The sequence below is a fragment of the Lygodium microphyllum genome, chromosome 29 (assembly GCF_053477565.2).
Source record: "Lygodium microphyllum isolate KBCC chromosome 29, Lygodium_microphyllum_v1.1.10, whole genome shotgun sequence".
Lineage (NCBI taxonomy): Eukaryota > Viridiplantae > Streptophyta > Polypodiopsida > Schizaeales > Lygodiaceae > Lygodium > Lygodium microphyllum.
In genome coordinates, this window is record NC_141163.1 from 7959311 (window position 1) to 7985307 (window position 25997).

Here is a 25997-nt window from a genome sequence, read left to right on the forward strand (position 1 = left end):
CACTCCCCAATTGGAGCTACATGTGAGAAGATATTGTAGTTTTTGTGCATAGTGGTCCAATGGTACAAGGTGCACACAACCCTTACATAGTCACAAAAAGTGGGCTACAAAAACTTATGAATATTTTCTGTCGTAAAACTTTTTATATCATTGTAGAGGGTATTACCTTGTTTGATTTGAACCAAAAAGTACTCCAAATGGAGTTACCTATTAGAAGTTACGCTCATTTTATTGATAGTGGACCTTGTGGACTGCACTAAAATGGTAGGGCATAAAGGCATATGAAAGGTTGAGGATGAGGTCTAGAGGAAGATGAGAGAATCTTGAGCATCAATGTTGAATGTTGAACCTAGCTTAACCTAAGATTATAATGGTGAAATGCAAGAAGAAGTGCTAGATATGAACCCCTACAACATGCTCAATTACACTTTATATCAACATGGGCTTCATCATATGAAGAGGGAAAATGGCATGGTTGTGAACCATCATCAAGTATGGTCTAAGATTGACCTAGCAATCAAACAAATGGCCCTCTCTAACTCTAGAACTCAACAAACATTGGAGTATCTCACCAATCTTGTTGCCTAGTTTTGGCTCAAGAAAAGGTAGATTAGTCCAAGCAAGAAGCACGATGGCTTCCACCATTCGAGCTAATAGATGTGCCACAAGGCATCCTTGGAGCTCCGGATATCCCATCTAGCATTTACAAGGTTGGTGAGCCCTCACACATTGATGACAAGCAACTTTTGAGTTCGGGCCTGTCATCCATGCAACCAATCCTCTAGTGAGATCCCCATAGTCCACCATTGGTAGAAGCTCTCCCACTCTCCCTAAAAGCCCCAATGGTAATTATGTGGCTCAACCCAATCATAGACATTATGGTATTAATGGCCAACAAGGCAATAATGGGCAACATGGGGTAAATGCACAACATGGTATATATGGACAACATGGATATATAGGCAGCAAGGTTTTCATGGGCATAATAAGGCCATAATAACCTTCATTATTGATAAGATCATTCTTACCAAGTACAATGGGCAATCACCACCCCCATCAGACTTGGAAAAATGAACTTCCCTCCCTATATAGTGAGAGTAAATAATAAGGCAGTGGTGGAACAACACTTAATCCACATGGAGATGGTAAGTATATTGAAAACAAGCCACAAAATGCATCAACCCCAAGTGGTCAAAAATTCATCTCACTAGATGTTGTGAAGGACAAAAAAGAAAAGGACTTGTTTTAGTTGTGGCAATAAGTACACTGTAGACTATGCCTCAAAATGCCCCTACAAAATAACAAAGGTCAAAGTTCATAGAATGTTCATTATGGACGATTAGAAAAAGATGAGAAATCAAATGCTCTAAGTATTGCAAATAACTTAGCATATGCTGAAAATGAGGACTATGAAGAGAACCTAGACAAACAATAGTTCTATGACTTGGTGGATGGGTTTTTCTTTGATCCACATGGTTGTTTGCCTAATGACATTAAATTGATTACTCTAACTACACTCCCTAATGCTATTGCTTCCATTTTCTCTATCTCCATGGATGCATGTGTAAGTTCTAGGAGCCTTAACACACTATGCATTCAAGGAAAAATTAATGGGAAGTATTCAGCTTGGTGGATGATGGTAGCACACATAGTTTTGTCAATAAATCAGCCATTGATAGGCTGAAACGTTTTGCTACATAATTATAGCTACCCCCCCAAAGTTCAAGTGGCAAACGATGATGAAGAAATTAACATGTGTATGCTCAAAGGTTCCCCTATGCTTAGCTGAAAACTATGTGGGATTAATTGATCTAATTGCACTAGAAATGGGCCCCATTGATATTGTCTTGGACTATGACTAATTGAAACACTTGGAAAATTTTGCTATGGACTTCTCTCAGCTTTACATGGAGTTTTCTATGCATGGACAACTCATCCGTTTAGAGGGAGTTCAAGATAATCTTGATTTTCAAATAATTACAACAAAGCAACTCAAATAAAAATTTAAGAAATACTCACAGAACACAGATTAGTCCTCAAAAGTGGCTAAGAACTCAGCATTGAACGCCTTATTATTAGAAGAGTATGAGGATTTATTTTATATGCCTATAGCCCTCCCACTAAGTGGTAGGTGGATCACCTAATTGATCTAGAGCCCTATTTTAAGCTAGTGAATAAGCCATCTTACAGACTCTCCAAGTATGAGCATAAAGAAGTTGCAAAGCAAGTCAAAGAGTCACTTAAGGTGGGGTTTATTCAAACGAGTTCTTCCCCTTATGCATCCCTAGTCCTATTGGTTAAGAAGAAAGATGGCTCTTTTCACATGTGCATTGACAACAGAGACTTGAACAAAATTATAGTCAAGAACTCGTATGCTATCCCCAAGATTGATGACTTGCTTGATGAGTTGAAAGGGGCATGGTACTTTATTAAGATTGAATTGAGGTCTAGCTATAATCAAATATGTATAAGAGAGGGTGATGAGGTAAAAACGGCTTTCCAAATTGATCATGGGCTCTATCATTTCTTAATGAGGCCTTTTGGTTTGACGAATGCCCCCACCATATTCCAAAGCCTCATGAATGAAATCTTACACCCCTTTCTTTTCAAGTTTGTGCTCACATTTTTTAATGACATCCTTATTTATAGCAGATCATGGGATGAGCACTTTGTACATGTCAAAAGGATATTTACAATCTTGAGAGAGCATATGCTATTTGATAAAGGAAATAAGTACATATTCATGTATACATCACTAGAGTATTTGAGGTACATTGTGAGTAAAAATGGCATACATGTTGACCCCAAAAAGGTGCGAATATGTAAAGGATTGGCACACACCTCAAATATTCATCCTCATTTTGTAGAAGATTCATCAAGCATTATACCACAATTGCAACACTCTTAACAAATCAGATAAAGAAAACATCTTTTTCTAGCAATGTTATATCTAATCTTAGCTTTAATCAATTGAAGGAAATCCTTACTTCAACCCTTATCCTCATACGCCTCAAAGTCTCAAAAGAGTTCACCATTTAGTGTGATACTAGTGGCAAAGGTATATGTATTATCTTGTTGCACGAACATAGTGTGATTGCTTTTAAGAGCCATAAGCTTGATAAAAAGGAAATATAGATGAATATTTATGACTAGGAGATATTGGCCATCCTTCATGCTATTAAGAAATGGCACCATTACCTCTATGGCAACCAGTTTAGAGTGAAGAGTGACATTTAGTCCTCCAGAACTTCTTGATTCATTCTACTTTGATTGTTAAGCAGAGATGGGTGGCAACTTTACAAAATTATGATTTTAACATCTCTCACACCAAAGGCTAAGATAATGTAGTAGTTAATTCACTATCGCGAATGTTGGCACGCAGAGTATCATCCATACTATTGGAGTTACATAGTGATAGGATTGAGGATCTCTAGGAAGCCTACTTATTGAATGGAGAATTCAACCACATTTTAGAAATTATAGGATGGGGTAATGGAAGAAAACTCCTAACATCAGCTTAAGAATGGACTCATATAGCCCTTTGGCAAGATTATCATCCCCCACACTTCTCCCTTCATATGGAAGATCATGGAAAAGGTGCACTCTTGCCCCACTGCTAGTCACTTGGTTATCTTCAAAACATATGATAAGATTGCCAAGAGCTTTCACTGGAAGGGACTATGGGAGGGATGCCAATGATTTTGTGTCTAGATGTGTTCCATGCCAACAGGACAAGGCAATATGCTTAGACCAGTTGGTTTATTGCAACCCTTTCCTATTCGTGAAGGGAAATAAATGCATATCACTATGGATTTTATTATAAGCTTGCCCATAACCAAGAAAGGAAGCAACAACATATATGTGGTAGTAGACAAACTCACTAAAGCTGCCCACTTTATCCCCACTAAGACTCAATATACTACATCTTACGTAACCACTCATTATATGAAACATGTATTTAAATTGCATGGGTTGCTGCATGTAGTGCATGATAGGGATGCTAAGTTTATGATTAACTTTTGGCTAGCAGTTTTCACATCTATGGGAACCAAGCTTGCTCCATCCATAACATACTTTCTCCAATTTTTATAAGACTTTATTTGAACTATGTATTGTATAGATTTAAGCTATTGCACGAATAACATATAGCCTGATATTAAATTCCAAGGCTTTGATTGTAGCTTTGGTTTAGAGATAGAGAAGGGTGACATAGTTAGAAGAAAAAGCATAGAAGAAGAGATTCATATGATGTGTCCAATGGTAATTCATTGTGATTGTGCAATCTTTTTTTAATGGAGAGAAAAGAACAATGTGCTACAATATTCCTTCCTTTTGCTTGCAAAATGTGTTCCAATGATACCAATTGCACGGACCATGGTTAGCAAGCCAGTTGGCAAGACCAATCAAGTACTACATATAAGTTCCACATTATCAAGAATGGAAGCCTAGATTTTGAATATTGATGATGAATAAGTATTCCGTAATTAATGTGGCCTAGCATGTCATGTTCAAGGAGTGTTGCTTAATCATTACTAAGTCTTGTGGTGATGTATACATTGTCTATATCCCAAATCATGATACCTTTTGCTATTTATACAAATGGGCCTTTACAAGAATGTCTTATAAGGAGCCATTTTATTGTTTCCATTCTAAAATTCTAAGTTGCAAATGTAGAATTTAGTCTTGAGGAAGAATTTTTCTTAGAGAAAATGGCATTCACTAGATTGAATTCAATTATAAGCAATGTTCACAAAAAGACGAGGTTGAGTTTCAAGTGAGTTGCAAAGAGTACTCCCAAGATTTGAAGAGGAGGTTTTAAAAGGCATACAAATAATTCCATTTTAGTTATACATTTGTTTTCTTAGGAAGGTTAAGTGAGAGCCTTGGACAAAGCCTATAGATGTTTGAGTTGAGTAAGAGGTTTTTGTATGGGCTGTCAAAAAATGTGTTTGGTGAACACTGATTATAACGAGCAATTCTCATGGTTGAGGGCAACAGTTCTTTTGGGTTATGATGATCCAGTCAATTATGGTTTTGGGAACACTGATTACAGCTAGCAATTCTTATCACACTGGGCAAAGGCTCCTTTGGGTTATGACCCTCCAATCAATGATGGAAATGATTATTACAAGGTGGTACTGGTGGTGGTGGTGGTGGCGGTGGTAGAGTGCCACCACCTGGGGGAGGAAGAAGGGCTGAGGGGCTCGAGAGAATCAAAGACGTCATTGATGAGAGGGAAGCTACCACCAGCATTCAGGACACTGTCAGGGGTGCATGAAGAGGAGGAGTTGGACCCCATCATCATCATCATCTCTTCTTCCTCCTGCTTGATGGTGTGCATGATGACAGGGCGCATGGTGGGCTCCTCAGGGTACAGCAGGGGCAGCTTCTCCCACAGCAGCTGATTGTTGGACAGGCTGAAGCAGCTGGGCAGCTCCGCACAGGCACCAGTGCTGCCACTGCCTCCTCCATCATCATCATGCCCCCCTGCCCCCTCACAGCAGCTGGATGCAGTCACCATCTCTGGGTGCAGAAGGAAGTCCAGATAGTTGTTGCCTGATGTGGGAGGCTCATCATGGTGAGTGTATATCTCATGCTTGAAATCATCATCTGTGCTGCTGTTCATCAGATTGCCCGTACTGTCCATCGTGTGGTGGTGGTGCTGCTGCAGACCCAAGCTTTGCAGCATGGTGGGTGTGGCGGAACCGGGAGGAGGAAGCATACACACTTCTGAGAACAAGAGCATGTCTGGGTTGCTTGGCTCTGGTGTGACCAAGCGCTCGAATAATAGCTGCGTCTTGCAATGCTGCTGCAGCAGCGGGTCTCTTCGGGACCTCGGCCTTCTGCTCTTGACGGACCGCGCATTTCTGGAGAGAGATCCCAGAGAAGAAGAGGATGGGGAGCTCTGATTTTGTGCTTGATTCATATGGTCCGCATGGTGGTGATCATTAATGCTGCCGCTAGAGTTGGAAGGATTGCTGCTGCTCATCACACCTCCAGTAGTTCCTGAGGAAAGTTCCGTGGATGAATCCATCAAAACCGACTCATTTGGCACAAGATCCTGCAGCTTTACCATGAATACATCATTCTCCATGTTGAATTTCCGCAAATCAACCTGTGACTCCATATCCCAACACGGAGCCCCAAAGCGAGAGGGACTCTGCACCTGCAATCAACAGTATTACCACACATTACTAGTCTTGTGAAGCAGGCCAATGGGATCAACAGTCTCGCTGCCATATTGCCATTACATTCCAAGTCTTCGGAGCATACCTATGGTGCAGAAAAACAAGAGCATGTGGTACCTGAAATGCAGCGAACTCGTCGACAAAGCAATGCCCAGTGCTATCCTTGCTAAGGTGATGGTCAAAAGCTTGATCCGCAGACATAGTGCAGGGGTCGTGAAAGGGACTAGTGTTGCTATGGAGAAGAAGATTGGGTGAATGATGTTGAGGTTGTGATTGATCCCCTGATCCTTTGGGCCTCTGCATGGCACGCAAGAGCCTCTTCTGGCGTGTGCTCCAGAAGTTCTTGACATCATTGTCAGTTCGGCCGGGTAGGTAGGAGGCAATTTTTGCCCACTTGTTCCCCAACTTGGCTTGCATCTCTACCACCAGTTTTTCTTCTTCCGGAGAGAACTTGCACCCACTTCTGTCACAAAACCACCACAGACAAGACTTGGTTAAAACCCATTCAATACTATTCATTTGATCAACACTCAGCTTTGTTGGTTTCTCACAACTGACAGAGGACTTGATGATGGATAGATTTGTAAATAGCAGAGAAAGTATGTCCACATTGAGAAGCAGCATACTCACCCACACGCATGTGAGATTTGTTTACTTGGAATGATATGATGCGAAACAGTTTATGTGAGCACTTCTATACATGACGTTTTCCATGTGTTTTTGACAGAAGCCACACATTGGCATGGGGTGTATCTTGAGTTGGCTCTCTCTTTTCTCCCTCCTTCAGTTGGCACACTCTTAAATGAAGGTAAAGCTCAATAGTTATGGGGGTTAAAGCTACCTACAAGCTGGGAATCCTGAGTGTCTGGCAGACAGGATCTGTTTTCAATGCTGTCCTGACTGATGTGATTTATGCATTGGCTTCAAGCTGGGAACATCCTGTGACAGACGTGCCTAGTCGTCAGGTGAGCGCTGCGAAGGCACTGTTTCTCCAGAGCTAGAAAGTAGTAGCCGTACAGTGAGAGGTTACAAATCTCAGGTGTAGCAATCTTCAAATACTGACATTGGATTTAGTTGGAGAGGAAGTATTGTGGATTAACCATCTGCAATATACGATTTAGCTTTGTTGTGCCAGGTGGGGCTTTTTCTGTGATAGCTTGCGGGCATCATAAGATGGGGTTCTAGTGAAATTTTCATGCGAATCTTCAGTATTTGGCATAGGACCTGTCTTGAAGGCAGTCTGGAAGAGATCACTAGTTTGATTTATGCATCGGCTTCAAGCTTGGAACATTCTGTTACATGTTGGAACTAGAGGTTGGAGTCAGCACGAGAAGGTACCGTTTCTCAGGAGCTAGAAAGCAGCAGCTAGAGTTAACAATGAGAGGTGGATTAGGTCGAAGAGGAGGCTTGGTGAATCAAGCATCTGCGTAGTATAATTTAGATTTGTTGTGCCGCGAGCAGGGTGGAGCTGTTTTTGTGATAGTTCCCGGGTATCAGAAGATGGGCGTTTTAGAGGAATTGTGGTAGATCTTGGGAGTTTTGGGGCGTTCAATGTATGAAGTAACTTGTGAGAAGTTCTTGTTCTTAAAGCACCAGGGCCAATTTGGTGGCTGCATTGGTGTTTTGAAGCATGTGGTATGAACCTGGTCTCACAAACACTCAAACCTGTTACATCTGGGATTTCTTATGACAAGGTTTGTTTCTTGTAGTTTGTTGGGCAGATTTACATTCAGCAGTGAACAGGCAGTGCATTATCCGCTTGTCCTTCAGTCAAAAGTGCCTTCAATACTCTTTGATTGGAATACTTGTCTATTTTAGATCTGAGAGACATCAGTTGCATCTAGGGTAAGTGAAATGATATAAGATATGTAACAAGCCTGAGGCTTATAAAAGTAATCATTATAAGGGGATTCATGGTACTATGGTGACTTGCTTTTTACCGAGAGACAATGAGTTCTGGATTCTAGATTAGTGTATGGTCACAGATACATAGTAAATGAACACAAATTGTAGAAATTATTTATGCCTTCTATCTATATATATAGCTTGCGAAACCATTGCTCCTTGTATTGTCTTCTATTATACAAAACTCCATTCGTCTCTTTTCTGAAACATGGCAGTCTAAGTGCTATAAATCATGGTGCATAACCTACCATAGGGACATTTGAATATCATTGATGATACATGTGACAAACTGCAATTTACAGCTCAATCAATGTTGAAGTCATTTTATTTGATCTTGTTTGGTTATGGTTTGATAACTCTACCTGTAAGCAATAACCATCTGACAGAAATTAGGCTTGATTACTTTTGAACGAAAGGCAAAACTCTACATGGGGGGGCAAAAACAAAGACTCTCCTGTCTTCTTTGCCAGGTTGACCGTGGTTGTGAGCATGAAACATGTGCCAAACTCTCTTCTGCTAGGCTCAAAATAGGGGGTCTGAACTGCATCCCTAGAGAGTCGCTTATGCCTCTTGCTAGTGTCAGGTGTCGTTTGCATATTCCATATGCAAATTAGGCGTCATTTCAGAAGCATGATAAAGGCTGTGGCTCCTGGCATCTTTGTGACAGTAAAATGTATGGCTGTTGAATAGGACAGGATGAAATTTTTTGCATGAGGTGATGAAAGGAAGTCAGCAGAAGCTGGGACTTCTCCGAGTGTAGGAGTTTGAAGAGGATCAATGAGCTGGTTTAGTTGACAAGTCCAAATTCAAGCTTTTGACAAGCTTATAAATTGCTCCCTGGCATTTCTACACAGAATGGAGCATTGGCTCTTGGTTTACATGTCACGTCTCTCAAAAAGTTTCGAGTCCGTTATCTAGACTTCACTTTGGAGCACAACTTATTACAATAATGACAGTGCCCAATTGTTTATTACTGTGTGTGGGGGGGGAGCACACTTGCATGGATGTGATTCAGACGCAATGAGCACAAATAAGCATTATTCTCGTCTGTGATTAAGAAAAGCACAGTACGATTGCATGTGATGGTATCACTGCGGTAATATGAGTTGATAGTCTTGAATCCAGACAGTTCAAATGTGGTTGTAGTTGATTTGTTGGATAATAATTAATGATACCTCTTCAGGTCAGGCTTGAGTTTGTTAACCCATCGCAGGCGGCACGATTTTCCTGTGCGGGGGAGCAATCCTTTGGACCGAATGGAGCTCCAATCACGAGGTCCGAATTGGCGTACATACTCCACCAATATCTCATCCTCTTCAGGCATCCAAGGTCCTTTCCTCAGAATTTCCTGATCCCCTGCTGCTGTTGCTGTTGCTGGCAATGCACTTCCAGCCATCATATTACTCTGCTGTTGCTGTTGTTGAGAGCCTGCAGCTCCTGGTCCCCCTCCCGGTTTCATTCTGCTGCTTTGATGCTAATATTTTCTTGCTGCTGTTGCACTCATGATCTTCTTCTGAGAGTCCCCACTTCTTAAAATTCTGATGCCATCATGTAACATTCCCATTTCATTTTATCCTACATTATTCATCCTCAATCAGCAGCTTGGATCATTCCATTGTCCTTTGTTTTTATTCATTTTCGCCGCCCCCAAAATCAAAGCTTTAACTTTGCTACCTCCCCTGCAGCACAGAATGTTTACTTATGAAGAAGAATCCACTCTCTCCGTACACCGTCTACTCAAAAGAGAATGAATGTGGGCGTCTGATCATCTGAAATCAGTCGTCCCCTTGCAAATAGAATAATGTGGGTTTCCGAGAATCTCTCTCTCTCTCTCTGTGAAAATGGTTAGGATGAAATGCAGATGTCTCGGAAAAATGGAATGGATCGAATCAAGAGGTAAATGATTGAATGGGCGTTAAGGGTCAGCGATTGATGATTGCAAGGGTGAAAATTGAAGCAGCTGGCGATTGGCCTTGGGATTTGCAGCAATAATGGGATTGGGTGGACTGATAAAAATGAGAGACAGAGGCAGAGTACAGAGACAGAGACAGAGAGAAGCGGGGGGGGAGGGGGGGGGGGGGAGGGAAACGGCTAATAATAAGCAGAGGTCCTGTTGGGCTGATCAGTGAATGGATAGATAGCAAGGAGGGCATGAATGCAAAAGTAAGAGCTGGGTCGACCCAGAAAGAAATGAAAATGTCTCGGGGGAGAAGACAAGACTTCAGGAAACGGGCAGTTACGTTAAAATTACGAGCATTAATAATTTTGATCAGAACGTAAATAATACGGAAAATAACAGTGTTTATTTTTTTCCCCCCTCTTAATTTTCTGCGCTCTCGGATATTTCATATTTCCTTTCCGTGTGTTTTTCCTTGTTTTTGCGAGACAGAACCTTTCGCTTCTCGGACGGTTACTGCCCTATTTTTCCTAATTTTTTCCTCCCCCCGCCCCTCGGAAATTAAGTCTATAGCAATTACATGGCCATAATAACCCTAATCCTGCATTGAAGTTATTGGGCCTGCCCATGGCCCCTTTTTTAAGGCACTAGAGCCCCACACAGCCACATGCACTCTTACATGTAGCTCCACATCCTCTTTTGCACTGTTGGGTGGTAGGCGGAGCCGCCCGCCCAATCCTCTTTGATTCACAAAAGAGACCATGTCGATATGCCAATGCATAAAGTAGACCAAATTGCCATATTAAACACCTAAGAATATGTCATCAATCCCCACTAGGAAGCAAGTGAGTCCAACACCACAAGATATTGGCAAATCAACAACTCTCGTACACATTTGTTACCACCTCTAGGTGAGCAATCTCCCTTGACGCCCACCTCTAGGTGAGCAATCTCCCTTGACGCTTTGCAACTTGCAATCACATAAGGCAAAACCACATGTTCCAAGTCCGAAGTTCTAGAGTAGTTGATAGTTGATGACAAGTGACATCTTAGACGTATCTAGTCTAGCAAGTAACTCTAAGACTCATTGACTCTTAAAGGATATCTCCATCCACTCTACCCCATTTGGGGACAATTCAAAAATTGCCTTGCATTTGGCATCCCAAATAGCTTTCATTGTGAACATGCGATACACTTGGTCTTGCAATTTGTGGTTTAAGCCTTTGAATTCAAACAATCCAAGGATAAATGCTTCTTTTACTATCATGCTTCTCCCATAACTTTGCAATGTTTGATGAAGTGTTGCTGGATAGAACAAGAGAAACACCTGCCCACGAAGAGGTGCTTGGGTGATTCAAGTTTTATGCATCTATAATAGGTTATATTCATACTTGTCTTGTTGAGATTCTCACCCATTAGTAAGACACTTGTTAAGATGCACCTGAGGTTGGGAATTTATAGAGACTTGGTTGAATCCAAGGTCCTCTGGTTGGAGCCAATATAGAAAAAAGGAGTGTTTTGCCATCATCCTTTCTTGATGGCCCAAGACATATGCACCAATTGTATCAAGATGCCATGGATATAGTGCATGCTAAAGAGAAGCCCAATCTTTTTATCACTTTCATGTGCAATCCCAACTAGCCTTAGAAATTCAAGAGACCTTGTTGCCTAGTTAGGCATGGCACATGGTCGCCCTAACTTCATTGGACCTGTGTTTCATGAAAAGCATATTGATATGACGCAATTGTTGTTGAAGGAGCTTTTTGGGTGTGTTGCTTGATATGTCTGTGTGATTGAGTTTCAAAAAAGAGGTCTGTCACATGCTCACACATTGTTGATACTTGATGAGCCTTTTAAACCAGGCAACATTGATCATTATGATAGATTGGTTTGTGTGGAGCTTCCTGATAAGGAGTTCCCTGATTTGCATGATACACTTGCCAAGTGTAATCTCAATGGTACTTGTGGAGAATTTAATTGAACAAATCTATGCATGCACAAATGCCATTGCACTAAGAGGTATCCACAAAATTTTGTGCTCTCGACCAGTGTGCATGATACTAAGGGATGTTATGTGTTTGGATAAGCAATTTGGGGGAAGGGTTGTCCTCTTTGGTGGTGATTTTCATCAGATATTACCTATTGTGTTAAAGGGTGCAAATTGAGACGTTGTGAATGCAACTTTGTGCTTCTCAAAGTTGTGGGATAATGCCTTGGTTGTGAGATCGATACAAAATATTCAAATCATGTCAGTTGAGGCAAGGGCCATTGAGGTCGGCTTTGTGAAGTGGATATAAGGTGTTGAGAATGGTGCAATGTTGGATGCTAACATTGACAAGGTAAAGCTCATGCTTGAAATGGTTTTATAAGAAGGGACCATTGATGATCTCATTGCATCTATATATAGTGATGTGTCTTTTGTGCATAACTTTCCAAGGTTTTTCAGTGAGAGAGTAGTTCTTGCTCCTCGGAATAGTAAAGTGGATGTGCTCAATGAAAAAGATTTGTACATGAGGCATGGAGATGTGAGATAGTATTTTAGTGCAAATTGTGTTATTGATAGCAATGAGAATTCATTCCTTTATACTATAGAGTACTTAAATTCGCTTGAACTTGGGGGTGGCTTCCCTCCTCATTCGTTGCACTTGAAACTCAATGCCACTGTTATCTTGCTTTGAAATTTGGACCCATCTAAAGAATTGTGCAATGCTACAAGACTTCTATGCAAGGGATTCAATAGTATAATTATAGAGGGTGAGATAATAATAGGGAATAATATTGGCACAAGGATGTTCATTCCAAGGATCACCTTCATTCCAAGTACATTCAATCTACCTTTCAATATGAGATGGAGATCATTTCTAGTGAGGCTCACATTTGCCACGACCATCAACAAGGCACAAGTTGCAAACACTAGCATTGCTAGGATTATACCTTGGAAGTCATATCTTTACTCATGGGCAATTATAAGTTGCATTGTCTTGTGTCAAGTCACCACATGGTTTAAAAGTGTCACTAGAAGGCAATGAATGCCGTCCATGCTCCATCACAAATATTTTATATAAAGAGGTTTTGCAAAAAATGTTATAATGGATGTCTTATTGCAACATGTTCTTGTTAGTGAGTTCTCTCAACTTTGTTAGAGTCTATTAGCATGGTTGATTGTGTTTAGGTGCTATTTTTTTCATTGTAACATTTAATCCTTTGATTGTGACATGTTTGATAGATGGTAATTCCTGCTTATGGATATTACCGTGCTTCTAACATTCAATTGGCCTTGCAAGAGAAATTGCACTCAATTGCTCTAGAGTCTAAGATTTGTCAATCACTTGCACGTGTCATTAAGCAACTCGAATCCTTCACTTTCCTCATGGCTTATAAAGGGCTGTTTCTTGAAGTTAGATATCGTAAATATGATACATGTTTCTTTGTTCCTTCTCCACTTAGTGTCCATACTGTGTTGCATTCACCTACAAAGCGGATCCCTTCTCATTGGAAGCAATGGGAGTGTCATGATCTTCATTGCATAGTTGTACTACACCAACTCAATATGGGTGAAACATGAGAGTTTCAAGCTCGTTTCCCTCATCGAAGTATGTGTTGATTTCTTTCATATTGATGGTTGGATGTGCATAGTGTGTTTTTTAATTTCTTCATACCTATCTTTGTGATTCGCCATCTAATTGTGAACTATGTTTCAAACTTCATTAATTGCAAAATGTCAACATGGGGTGCAATGTGTGAGAACATCACCTATTTGAAGGGCTATGGCTATGTCCCCAATGCACATTATTGAGTGAACACCTAATCTCTTTTGAAGAAGTTGTGAAAGAAGAGCTTGTTTTAACACTTTTTGGATTCAAGTAGAATTTGAGAGTCAACTTTTGATTAGATAAAGTTTGTTCTTTATTTCTTGGTAATCTAAGCCATCTACTTTATACTTTGTGCATGGGAATGCAATAAATAGGCTTTTGTATATTTTTCATGTTAGCCATTTTCACTAGCACAAGTGTGTTCGAGGAAGAAATAACATAAGCGAAATATGCAAAATAACAAATTTTGTCGTTGCATGTTAGCCTTATTGATTCACAAAATTGTGGTTTAGTGAAAAATAGTGATATCAACATTGTCAGTATCCTTGCATATTGCATTGTGAAACACTCAAATTCCTTTTAGACCTAACAATGCAATTCATGGAACACTAGTTGACTCTTAAAGGAGATCTCGAACCACTCCGGTCCATCTAGGGACGCTTCAAAAATTGCCTTGCATTTGGCCTCCCAAATAACTTTCAATGTGAAGAGGTGATACACTTGGTGTCACAATTTGTGGCTCGAGTCTTTGAATTCAAACAAGCCAAGGATACATGCTTCTCTCACTATCCATTCTTCTCTTGTAACTTTGGAATATCTAGTGAAGTGTTGCTAGATAGAATGGGAGAAACACCCATCCCAAAATAGGTGCTTGGGTGGTTTAACTTCTCTGCATCTACAGTAGGCATTCAGAGCCAATTTATTGAGTTTCTCACCCATCAATAAGGCACATGTTAAGATGTGCCATAGGAAGACCTTATCTTTGAGTGAGAGTTTGATGTTCTAGTTGCTTACAATAGCATCCACCAATTTAGTTATTTTTGTAAGGTCTTTCCATATTCTCCCAAGTTGGTTTTTGGGGGCCTTTTGCTTCTTGATTGTCTTGTTGCAAAGAATTAACAAAACATTTTTCCTCCTAGCTTCTAAAATGATAGCCTAGGTCCAGATGATCTGCTCCATTCGACTAGTTTGAAATTTCTTAGCTGCCACCACATCCTAGCCAATTCTATTTTCCTAGGATAGATTATTACGTGACTTTGCTTCCTTGAAACTAACATGCCTACCCTCATTATTCATCCAATGCATGGCTCTTGAGTGCTCAAGCTTGCTAATAAACATTTCTCTTTTACCTATTACATTAGTGATATGAGGAGTGAAAGCGTAGGACCAAAAACATTGTTCTCCTTTTCCATTTCTCAAGAGTCTTTTTCCCAAGACATGCCATCTAAAAGTTTTGCCCAAGAGGCTACCATATCTAAGATGATATCTTGGCTTGTAAGATTATGTATTGCTTGAGTGCTTATCCTATCTATACCTCATAGATTCCAAGATGTGCTTAGCTTCTTATTCCGAAGCTCCAAAGTACTAGCATGTGAGCCCAAGGCATATCATGATGCCAACACCTCAAAAGTAGCTTGGTTCTCAAGCCATTCTTTCCTTGCATATATCTGGTGGGTCAAGGCCTCCTACTTCTACGTCCTCTTTGAGAGTCCTCATTCCAATTAGGGTCACATGTTTGTTTTTATTGGTTTTTTCCCATAAGAATCCTACATTTCTTGGAGATCTTGCCATTCCATTGAGTGAGGAGCAAGTGGAAGCACATTGTAGGGTAGACAAATATTATAGTATCTTCAGGTTGATCTGTATGGGCAAACCTCTTTTCATTATTTCCATGTGAAATCACTAATGATGTTATATTTGATATTGTATTCAAGATGGTTACAACAACATTAGTGCTTTTTATGTAACATTCACAATTGTATTTGATCATGAGATATAGAAGAAATGACTAGATTATCAAGAGAAAATATTTTAAGCAAAAGCTAAAACATGTACCATATGAGCACTAATTGGCCAATTTGTCATTAATAGCCTTAATAAGAGTGCATGTGAGAAGGAAGCTTTTTGAATGAGCTTTTGAGCAAGTGTTTCTAGGCACCCTCCAATTCTTGTTCCACATAGTCTACTTATTCCTCCTTTTCTTTTGGGCATATATCAAGCACCAGTGCTTCTCCTCCAGTGGTACCACCACACCACTATCACCTTCTCCACCACCACTATCACTAGCATCTCCACCACCAACACCTCCATCATTGCCACCACCACCATATTCACTGCCGCCACCACCTCCACTGTTGGTTCTCCACTGTCACCAACACCTCCACTAGTACCAGTACCACCACTACATCTTACTCACCTACTCATATTAGCACTACTACCAATAGTGCCACCAACACTTGGTATGTTTATCCAGTCTCTTTCTCCACCCATGTTAACTACATCAAGCACTCTCTCTCTCTCTCTCTCTCTCTCTCTCTCTCTCTCTCTCTCTCTCTCTCTCTCTCTCTCTCTCTCTCTCTCTCTCTCTCTCTCTCTCTCTCTCTCTCTCTCTCTCTCTCTCTCTCTCTCTCTCTCTCTCTCTCTCTCTCTCTCTCTCTCTCTCTCTCTCTCTCGCTAGTCCTCATCCTCTTTTGATTAGTCCTACATATAGATTAAAATTATGCTTCCATTTATAATAACCCTTGTAATTTTGCAAGGGTTTAGGGTTAGTATGAGATCTAGTGTGTCAAACATTTTTAATAGTAAATATTTGGGTAATAATAATAGCACATGGTTACTTGTTCAATTTTTCATATGTACTTTCCGAGCACATATACATTCACATTTCTCTTGATTCTTAATTCACATTACTTGTTTAATTTTGCACATGTACTTTCGTAGCACATATACATTCACATTCCCCTCCACTCTTAATTCTTTGCATGTGTTTGTTCATATGTACTTTCCGAGCACATATACATTCACATTTCTCTTGATTCTTAATTCACATTACTTGTTTAATTTTGCACATGTACTTTCGTAGCACATATACATTCACATTCCCCTCCACTCTTAATTCTTTGCATGTGTTTGCAATTACATCCTTATATATTAATACTTTAATTGTGCACACATGAGTGAAACTATAACACAAACATTTTTCACTAGATTCACACACACACACACACACACACACACACACACACACACACACACACACACACACACACACACACACACACACACACACACACACACACACACACACACACACACACACACACACACACACACACACACACACACACACACACACACACACACACACACACACACACACACACACACACACACACACACACACACACACACACACACACACACACACACACACACACACACACACACACACACACACACATTGAATTGATTAGCCTTATAATAACCCTTGCGATTGCTTCACGATATCTATAAAATTGAGATTTATATTATATTATCCAACTAATCATTCCAAGACTATACCATTCAATATTTGAAACTTTCAACAAGCAAATAATTTGATACACAAATGTATTTTGCATTACTGCATGAACTTACTACAAAAACATACGATATTTGTTGTTTTTAAACTATTCAAATAATTAATATTGGGATAATAATATTATAACATTATTACTCATTCAATTGTACACATATACATTCACATGGATGTATATGTATACATTCACATGGATGTATATGTATACATTCACATTTTCCCCTCTCTTGGTTCTTTGCATGCGCTTTATTAACACGCCCTAATGTATTAGTATTGCAATCATGCACATATGAGTGAAACCACATATACAAATTGCTTCACTTGTGCATTCCTCTCTCTCTCTCTCTTTCTCTTGTTCTCTCTCATCCTTATTTGATTACGCTTACAATAACCCTTAGAATTGCTAAAAAGTCTTGGTAAAGTATAGATGTATATTGCCTCATTACACATTCTAGCTATTCCTTCCAAGATTGTACCATTCAACACTCAAAACTTTCAGCAATCTAATAATTGATGAAATTTTTTAAGTCTACAACTATATTTGCAAGATGGTGAAATGTCGTGTGCACATCAAATATCCTTCAACCATGCACATCGTATTAATGATTGAACCACCATGGCAGTAGATGTGTATGATCCAAGGTACTTTCTCCTACCCTATTTTGTCATCACAACATGAACATAACAAACATAGTGCTCCTCAAACTTCAATTTAGAACTATGATTTTGTAGTGCACAAGAGTTGATGATTGTGGCAACATGTGAGATGAAGGAAGAGGATATTGATGCACAAGTTTTATTTTGGTCAAAGTTGAATGAAGTGATGGAGAAGTGTCACCACCCAAGCAGTGATCTTTGAGGGTTCATGGTAGATGAGACATGCACCAATTGGAGGGCTCTTGTTCACCGAACAACATAATGCAAGGAAGGGAGAGATCTTGCTTGTTTAATTGGGAATAATGTCTCCAAATATGCACATCACAGTATGTGCATAAGAGTTTCCAAGGTTTGTGCCACATGTGGAGGTGTGCATCCAAGGCAAGTGGAACCTCAAGCTAGAAGAATGACACTTAGAATGAATTCCAATGTATAGATTGCATTACTTTGCTCTCAAATACTTTGCTTTTCTTCCAGTGTGTGGGAGAACTTTAAGATTTCATTCCAGAGCTTGGATTTTAGAGACTATGGAAGTCTCTCATATATACTTAATGGTTTATGTAGACGCTATCTTTGTAGTTACTAATCACACTGTGGGATGATTTTCATTTGGTATTTTATCTACCCGATATTTCCTCCTATCAAATGGGTTGTCAAGTAAAGATATACGATTTGTTGTGTATTGAGTTTCACTATTTAATGAGCAATGAGTTGGTTGAAGCTTGGTAGATCTCTATGTTGCTTGGAGATCTCTTGTGTGCAATTTGCTCATGTACTTTGTTTCCCCTTGGTTTGGGATGCATATATGTATATAACACTTTTCTAGTCCTCTGGCAATATTTGATACTTGGAGTTGTATGCTCTTTGTTGGTCTTTGCTAGTGACATTGTAAGTCAGATTGTTATCTAAAGTTTCTTGGTAGTGGAAGCATTTTGTTTTTGGACATTTGCATATAGTTGAGTTCTATTTAATGCAAATTTATAGACATCACCATTATACTTCATCTTTGAGCTATTTTATTGAGGCTAGACACTTATTTCAAGCAAAGTTGCTTTTGTTTTGTGGACAATAGTATACATTATTGCTTTGTACTCCTCCTTTTGCATAGACTTTTGGCTCAGCTTGGGGACTATTTTGTTGAAACTATAGAAGGCCATATTCTCTTTATTGTGCAGTCATTATGGAAGGTGCTTCTGTAACACTACTATCTTTAACATTGACAAGTTGGATTGCAATAATTTTAACTACTAGAAGACACATTTTTTGCAAATCTTGGTCCAAAAGAAGAAGATTAAGCCATTGAAAAGCCGATGCATTAAGCCAAAAGACTTTGATATTAATTATTAGGAGGAACTTTATGAGCTATGTAAGTCCATGTTTATTTGGTCTTTATCTAAGCAATTCTATTTTAATGTCATTGACACTACTAGCAGTGTAAGGTAGCTATGGAAAAAGATATGTGACCTTTGTAATAAGTAGAGCCCTGCTTTAGAGTTGTACTAGCTCAAGAAGCTTATGGATCTTTGTATGAAGGAACAAAATTCTATATCTACTCATTTGAATGAGTTCCATTCTATTTGCAACCAATTTACATTACATAATATTATCTTTGATAATAGTATTAGATCTATGCTCTTGAGGGTGGCTTTAAATGCTCATATGTAGAGGGAGCTTTACTCACTAAAGATATTAACAAAAAGAATGTTGATGCAACCCACACCTCTCATGCTCTCACTATTTGAGGCCAGCATGATGCTAGAGGTAGTAATGACCGTCATGGTAGAGATCCACACTAAAATAAGTCTAAGCCTAAATCTTGTGTGGATAGGCTCATAGTAAATCTCGTGATCCTAAGTTTTTACTTAGATGCCATTATTGCATGCAGCAAGGACATAGGACTAAAGTACCATAAGTCTTCCTTCATATATCTTTGTGGCATTGCCATCTTGGGCACATGCCACTTAAAAGAGTGAAAATTTTGACTTGTTTGTAGTATTTTCCACCCCTATACTATTCTTGATTTGATTCTTTTGATCATTGCTTATATGAAAAGTAGACTTATAATACTCATAAGAAGTTGACTCCACATGCATGGCTGAGTCATTGGCTCTTGTTCATTCTAATTCATGTGGCCCCATATGTTGTTTAGGGTACCAAGTATTTCATTACATTCATTGATGATTTTTCACATAAAGTTTAGGACTATCCCATAAAGCATAAATTAAATGTTTTAGCAAATTTTTAACACTTTTTTGGTTTGGCTGAGAACCAATTTGGACATAGAATAAAATTCCTAAGATCAAATAATGGAGGTGAGTATGTATCATGTGCTTTCGAGTAGTCCTACATTAATGGGGACATTAAACATAAGTTGTTTGATTGCTCCTTATACCCTACCCTTGAATGATGTTGAGAATGGTGTTATCGAGTATATGAATAGGACCATTCAAGAGAGGGTCTGTAGTATGCTTAGTCATGCAAGCTTACCCCGTATGTTTTGGGCCAAGGTAGTTTCTATTGTAGCTCATTTGATTAACATATCTCCATGTACTCACTGCTCTTGGTGGTAGAGTTGCAAAGAAAGAATGGTTTGGTAAACCTTCTTCATATACACACATGAGATTCTTTGGATGTAAGGAATGCACAAGTGAAGCAATCATGCACATATGAGTGAAACCACATATACAAATTGCTTCACTTGTGCATTCCTCTCTCTCTCTCTCTTTCTCTTGTTCTCTCTCATCCTTATTTGATTACGCTTACAATAACCCTTAGAATTGCTAAAAAGTCTTGGTAAAGTATAGATGTATATTGCCTCATTACACATTCTAGCTATTCCTTCCAAGATTGTACCATTCAACACTCAAAACTTTCAGCAATCTAATAATTGATGAAATTTTTTAAGTCTACAACTATATTTGCAAGATGGTGAAATGTCGTGTGCACATCAAATATCCTTCAACCATGCACATCGTATTAATGATTGAACCACCATGGCAGTAGATGTGTATGATCCAAGGTACTTTCTCCTACCCTATTTTGTCATCACAACATGAACATAACAAACATAGTGCTCCTCAAACTTCAATTTAGAACTATGATTTTGTAGTGCACAAGAGTTGATGATTGTGGCAACATGTGAGATGAAGGAAGAGGATATTGATGCACAAGTTTTATTTTGGTCAAAGTTGAATGAAGTGATGGAGAAGTGTCACCACCCAAGCAGTGATCTTTGAGGGTTCATGGTAGATGAGACATGCACCAATTGGAGGGCTCTTGTTCACCGAACAACATAATGCAAGGAAGGGAGAGATCTTGCTTGTTTAATTGGGAATAATGTCTCCAAATATGCACATCACAGTATGTGCATAAGAGTTTCCAAGGTTTGTGCCACATGTGGAGGTGTGCATCCAAGGCAAGTGGAACCTCAAGCTAGAAGAATGACACTTAGAATGAATTCCAATGTATAGATTGCATTACTTTGCTCTCAAATACTTTGCTTTTCTTCCAGTGTGTGGGAGAACTTTAAGATTTCATTCCAGAGCTTGGATTTTAGAGACTATGGAAGTCTCTCATATATACTTAATGGTTTATGTAGACGCTATCTTTGTAGTTACTAATCACACTGTGGGATGATTTTCATTTGGTATTTTATCTACCCGATATTTCCTCCTATCAAATGGGTTGTCAAGTAAAGATATACGATTTGTTGTGTATTGAGTTTCACTATTTAATGAGCAATGAGTTGGTTGAAGCTTGGTAGATCTCTATGTTGCTTGGAGATCTCTTGTGTGCAATTTGCTCATGTACTTTGTTTCCCCTTGGTTTGGGATGCATATATGTATATAACACTTTTCTAGTCCTCTGGCAATATTTGATACTTGGAGTTGTATGCTCTTTGTTGGTCTTTGCTAGTGACATTGTAAGTCAGATTGTTATCTAAAGTTTCTTGGTAGTGGAAGCATTTTGTTTTTGGACATTTGCATATAGTTGAGTTCTATTTAATGCAAATTTATAGACATCACCATTATACTTCATCTTTGAGCTATTTTATTGAGGCTAGACACTTATTTCAAGCAAAGTTGCTTTTGTTTTGTGGACAATAGTATACATTATTGCTTTGTACTCCTCCTTTTGCATAGACTTTTGGCTCAGCTTGGGGACTATTTTGTTGAAACTATAGAAGGCCATATTCTCTTTATTGTGCAGTCATTATGGAAGGTGCTTCTGTAACACTACTATCTTTAACATTGACAAGTTGGATTGCAATAATTTTAACTACTAGAAGACACATTTTTTGCAAATCTTGGTCCAAAAGAAGAAGATTAAGCCATTGAAAAGCCGATGCATTAAGCCAAAAGACTTTGATATTAATTATTAGGAGGAACTTTATGAGCTATGTAAGTCCATGTTTATTTGGTCTTTATCTAAGCAATTCTATTTTAATGTCATTGACACTACTAGCAGTGTAAGGTAGCTATGGAAAAAGATATGTGACCTTTGTAATAAGTAGAGCCCTGCTTTAGAGTTGTACTAGCTCAAGAAGCTTATGGATCTTTGTATGAAGGAACAAAATTCTATATCTACTCATTTGAATGAGTTCCATTCTATTTGCAACCAATTTACATTACATAATATTATCTTTGATAATAGTATTAGATCTATGCTCTTGAGGGTGGCTTTAAATGCTCATATGTAGAGGGAGCTTTACTCACTAAAGATATTAACAAAAAGAATGTTGATGCAACCCACACCTCTCATGCTCTCACTATTTGAGGCCAGCATGATGCTAGAGGTAGTAATGACCGTCATGGTAGAGATCCACACTAAAATAAGTCTAAGCCTAAATCTTGTGTGGATAGGCTCATAGTAAATCTCGTGATCCTAAGTTTTTACTTAGATGCCATTATTGCATGCAGCAAGGACATAGGACTAAAGTACCATAAGTCTTCCTTCATATATCTTTGTGGCATTGCCATCTTGGGCACATGCCACTTAAAAGAGTGAAAATTTTGACTTGTTTGTAGTATTTTCCACCCCTATACTATTCTTGATTTGATTCTTTTGATCATTGCTTATATGAAAAGTAGACTTATAATACTCATAAGAAGTTGACTCCACATGCATGGCTGAGTCATTGGCTCTTGTTCATTCTAATTCATGTGGCCCCATATGTTGTTTAGGGTACCAAGTATTTCATTACATTCATTGATGATTTTTCACATAAAGTTTAGGACTATCCCATAAAGCATAAATTAAATGTTTTAGCAAATTTTTAACACTTTTTTGGTTTGGCTGAGAACCAATTTGGACATAGAATAAAATTCCTAAGATCAAATAATGGAGGTGAGTATGTATCATGTGCTTTCGAGTAGTCCTACATTAATGGGGACATTAAACATAAGTTGTTTGATTGCTCCTTATACCCTACCCTTGAATGATGTTGAGAATGGTGTTATCGAGTATATGAATAGGACCATTCAAGAGAGGGTCTGTAGTATGCTTAGTCATGCAAGCTTACCCCGTATGTTTTGGGCCAAGGTAGTTTCTATTGTAGCTCATTTGATTAACATATCTCCATGTACTCACTGCTCTTGGTGGTAGAGTTGCAAAGAAAGAATGGTTTGGTAAACCTTCTTCATATACACACATGAGATTCTTTGGATGTAAGGAATGCACAAGTGAAGCAATCATGCACATATGAGTGAAACCACATATACAAATTGCTTCACTTGTGCATTCCTCTCTCTCTCTCTCTTTCTCTTGTTCTCTCTCATCCTTATTTGATTACGCTTACAATAACCCTTAGAATTGCTAAAAAGTCTTGGTAAAGTATAGATGTATATTGCCTCATTACACATTCTAGCTATTCCTTCCAAGATTGTACCATTCAACACTCAAAACTTTCAGCAATCTAATAATTGATGAAATTTTTTAAGTCTACAACTATATTTGCAAGATGGTGAAATGTCGTGTGCACATCAAATATCCTTCAACCATGCACATCGTATTAATGATTGAACCACCATGGCAGTAGATGTGTATGATCCAAGGTACTTTCTCCTACCCTATTTTGTCATCACAACATGAACATAACAAACATAGTGCTCCTCAAACTTCAATTTAGAACTATGATTTTGTAGTGCACAAGAGTTGATGATTGTGGCAACATGTGAGATGAAGGAAGAGGATATTGATGCACAAGTTTTATTTTGGTCAAAGTTGAATGAAGTGATGGAGAAGTGTCACCACCCAAGCAGTGATCTTTGAGGGTTCATGGTAGATGAGACATGCACCAATTGGAGGGCTCTTGTTCACCGAACAACATAATGCAAGGAAGGGAGAGATCTTGCTTGTTTAATTGGGAATAATGTCTCCAAATATGCACATCACAGTATGTGCATAAGAGTTTCCAAGGTTTGTGCCACATGTGGAGGTGTGCATCCAAGGCAAGTGGAACCTCAAGCTAGAAGAATGACACTTAGAATGAATTCCAATGTATAGATTGCATTACTTTGCTCTCAAATACTTTGCTTTTCTTCCAGTGTGTGGGAGAACTTTAAGATTTCATTCCAGAGCTTGGATTTTAGAGACTATGGAAGTCTCTCATATATACTTAATGGTTTATGTAGACGCTATCTTTGTAGTTACTAATCACACTGTGGGATGATTTTCATTTGGTATTTTATCTACCCGATATTTCCTCCTATCAAATGGGTTGTCAAGTAAAGATATACGATTTGTTGTGTATTGAGTTTCACTATTTAATGAGCAATGAGTTGGTTGAAGCTTGGTAGATCTCTATGTTGCTTGGAGATCTCTTGTGTGCAATTTGCTCATGTACTTTGTTTCCCCTTGGTTTGGGATGCATATATGTATATAACACTTTTCTAGTCCTCTGGCAATATTTGATACTTGGAGTTGTATGCTCTTTGTTGGTCTTTGCTAGTGACATTGTAAGTCAGATTGTTATCTAAAGTTTCTTGGTAGTGGAAGCATTTTGTTTTTGGACATTTGCATATAGTTGAGTTCTATTTAATGCAAATTTATAGACATCACCATTATACTTCATCTTTGAGCTATTTTATTGAGGCTAGACACTTATTTCAAGCAAAGTTGCTTTTGTTTTGTGGACAATAGTATACATTATTGCTTTGTACTCCTCCTTTTGCATAGACTTTTGGCTCAGCTTGGGGACTATTTTGTTGAAACTATAGAAGGCCATATTCTCTTTATTGTGCAGTCATTATGGAAGGTGCTTCTGTAACACTACTATCTTTAACATTGACAAGTTGGATTGCAATAATTTTAACTACTAGAAGACACATTTTTTGCAAATCTTGGTCCAAAAGAAGAAGATTAAGCCATTGAAAAGCCGATGCATTAAGCCAAAAGACTTTGATATTAATTATTAGGAGGAACTTTATGAGCTATGTAAGTCCATGTTTATTTGGTCTTTATCTAAGCAATTCTATTTTAATGTCATTGACACTACTAGCAGTGTAAGGTAGCTATGGAAAAAGATATGTGACCTTTGTAATAAGTAGAGCCCTGCTTTAGAGTTGTACTAGCTCAAGAAGCTTATGGATCTTTGTATGAAGGAACAAAATTCTATATCTACTCATTTGAATGAGTTCCATTCTATTTGCAACCAATTTACATTACATAATATTATCTTTGATAATAGTATTAGATCTATGCTCTTGAGGGTGGCTTTAAATGCTCATATGTAGAGGGAGCTTTACTCACTAAAGATATTAACAAAAAGAATGTTGATGCAACCCACACCTCTCATGCTCTCACTATTTGAGGCCAGCATGATGCTAGAGGTAGTAATGACCGTCATGGTAGAGATCCACACTAAAATAAGTCTAAGCCTAAATCTTGTGTGGATAGGCTCATAGTAAATCTCGTGATCCTAAGTTTTTACTTAGATGCCATTATTGCATGCAGCAAGGACATAGGACTAAAGTACCATAAGTCTTCCTTCATATATCTTTGTGGCATTGCCATCTTGGGCACATGCCACTTAAAAGAGTGAAAATTTTGACTTGTTTGTAGTATTTTCCACCCCTATACTATTCTTGATTTGATTCTTTTGATCATTGCTTATATGAAAAGTAGACTTATAATACTCATAAGAAGTTGACTCCACATGCATGGCTGAGTCATTGGCTCTT

The 25997-nt window shown here is 38.7% G+C and overlaps 1 protein-coding gene and 1 long non-coding RNA gene across 4 annotated transcripts; one reads left to right on the top strand and one right to left on the bottom strand.

Annotated features, from left to right (window-relative positions):
• Positions 1-4813: 4813 nt before the first annotated feature.
• On the bottom strand, positions 4814-10151 carry LOC148010345 (uncharacterized). Of its 3 annotated transcripts, none has more exons than XM_087672120.1 (3): positions 9269-10151; positions 6306-6648; positions 4814-6166 (listed from the first exon to the last, which is right to left on the bottom strand). In XM_087672120.1, exons 1-3 carry the CDS (start codon positions 9550-9552, stop codon positions 5126-5128), a joined length of 1668 nt encoding a protein of 555 aa, XP_087528246.1. In that variant the 5' UTR covers positions 9553-10151; the 3' UTR covers positions 4814-5125. The 3 variants fall into 3 exon arrangements, with proteins under 3 accessions (XP_087528246.1, XP_087528245.1, XP_087528247.1); XM_087672119.1 differs by having other exon boundaries at positions 6306-6651; XM_087672121.1 differs by lacking the exon at positions 9269-10151 and adding an exon at positions 6819-8997 and having other exon boundaries at positions 6306-6651.
• LOC148010346 (uncharacterized) lies at positions 6604-9534 on the top strand. Its single transcript, XR_015689579.1, has 3 exons — positions 6604-6828; positions 6916-6996; positions 9307-9534. It is a non-coding gene; the product is annotated as an uncharacterized LOC148010346 (long non-coding RNA).
• Positions 10152-25997: the final 15846 nt, after the last annotated feature.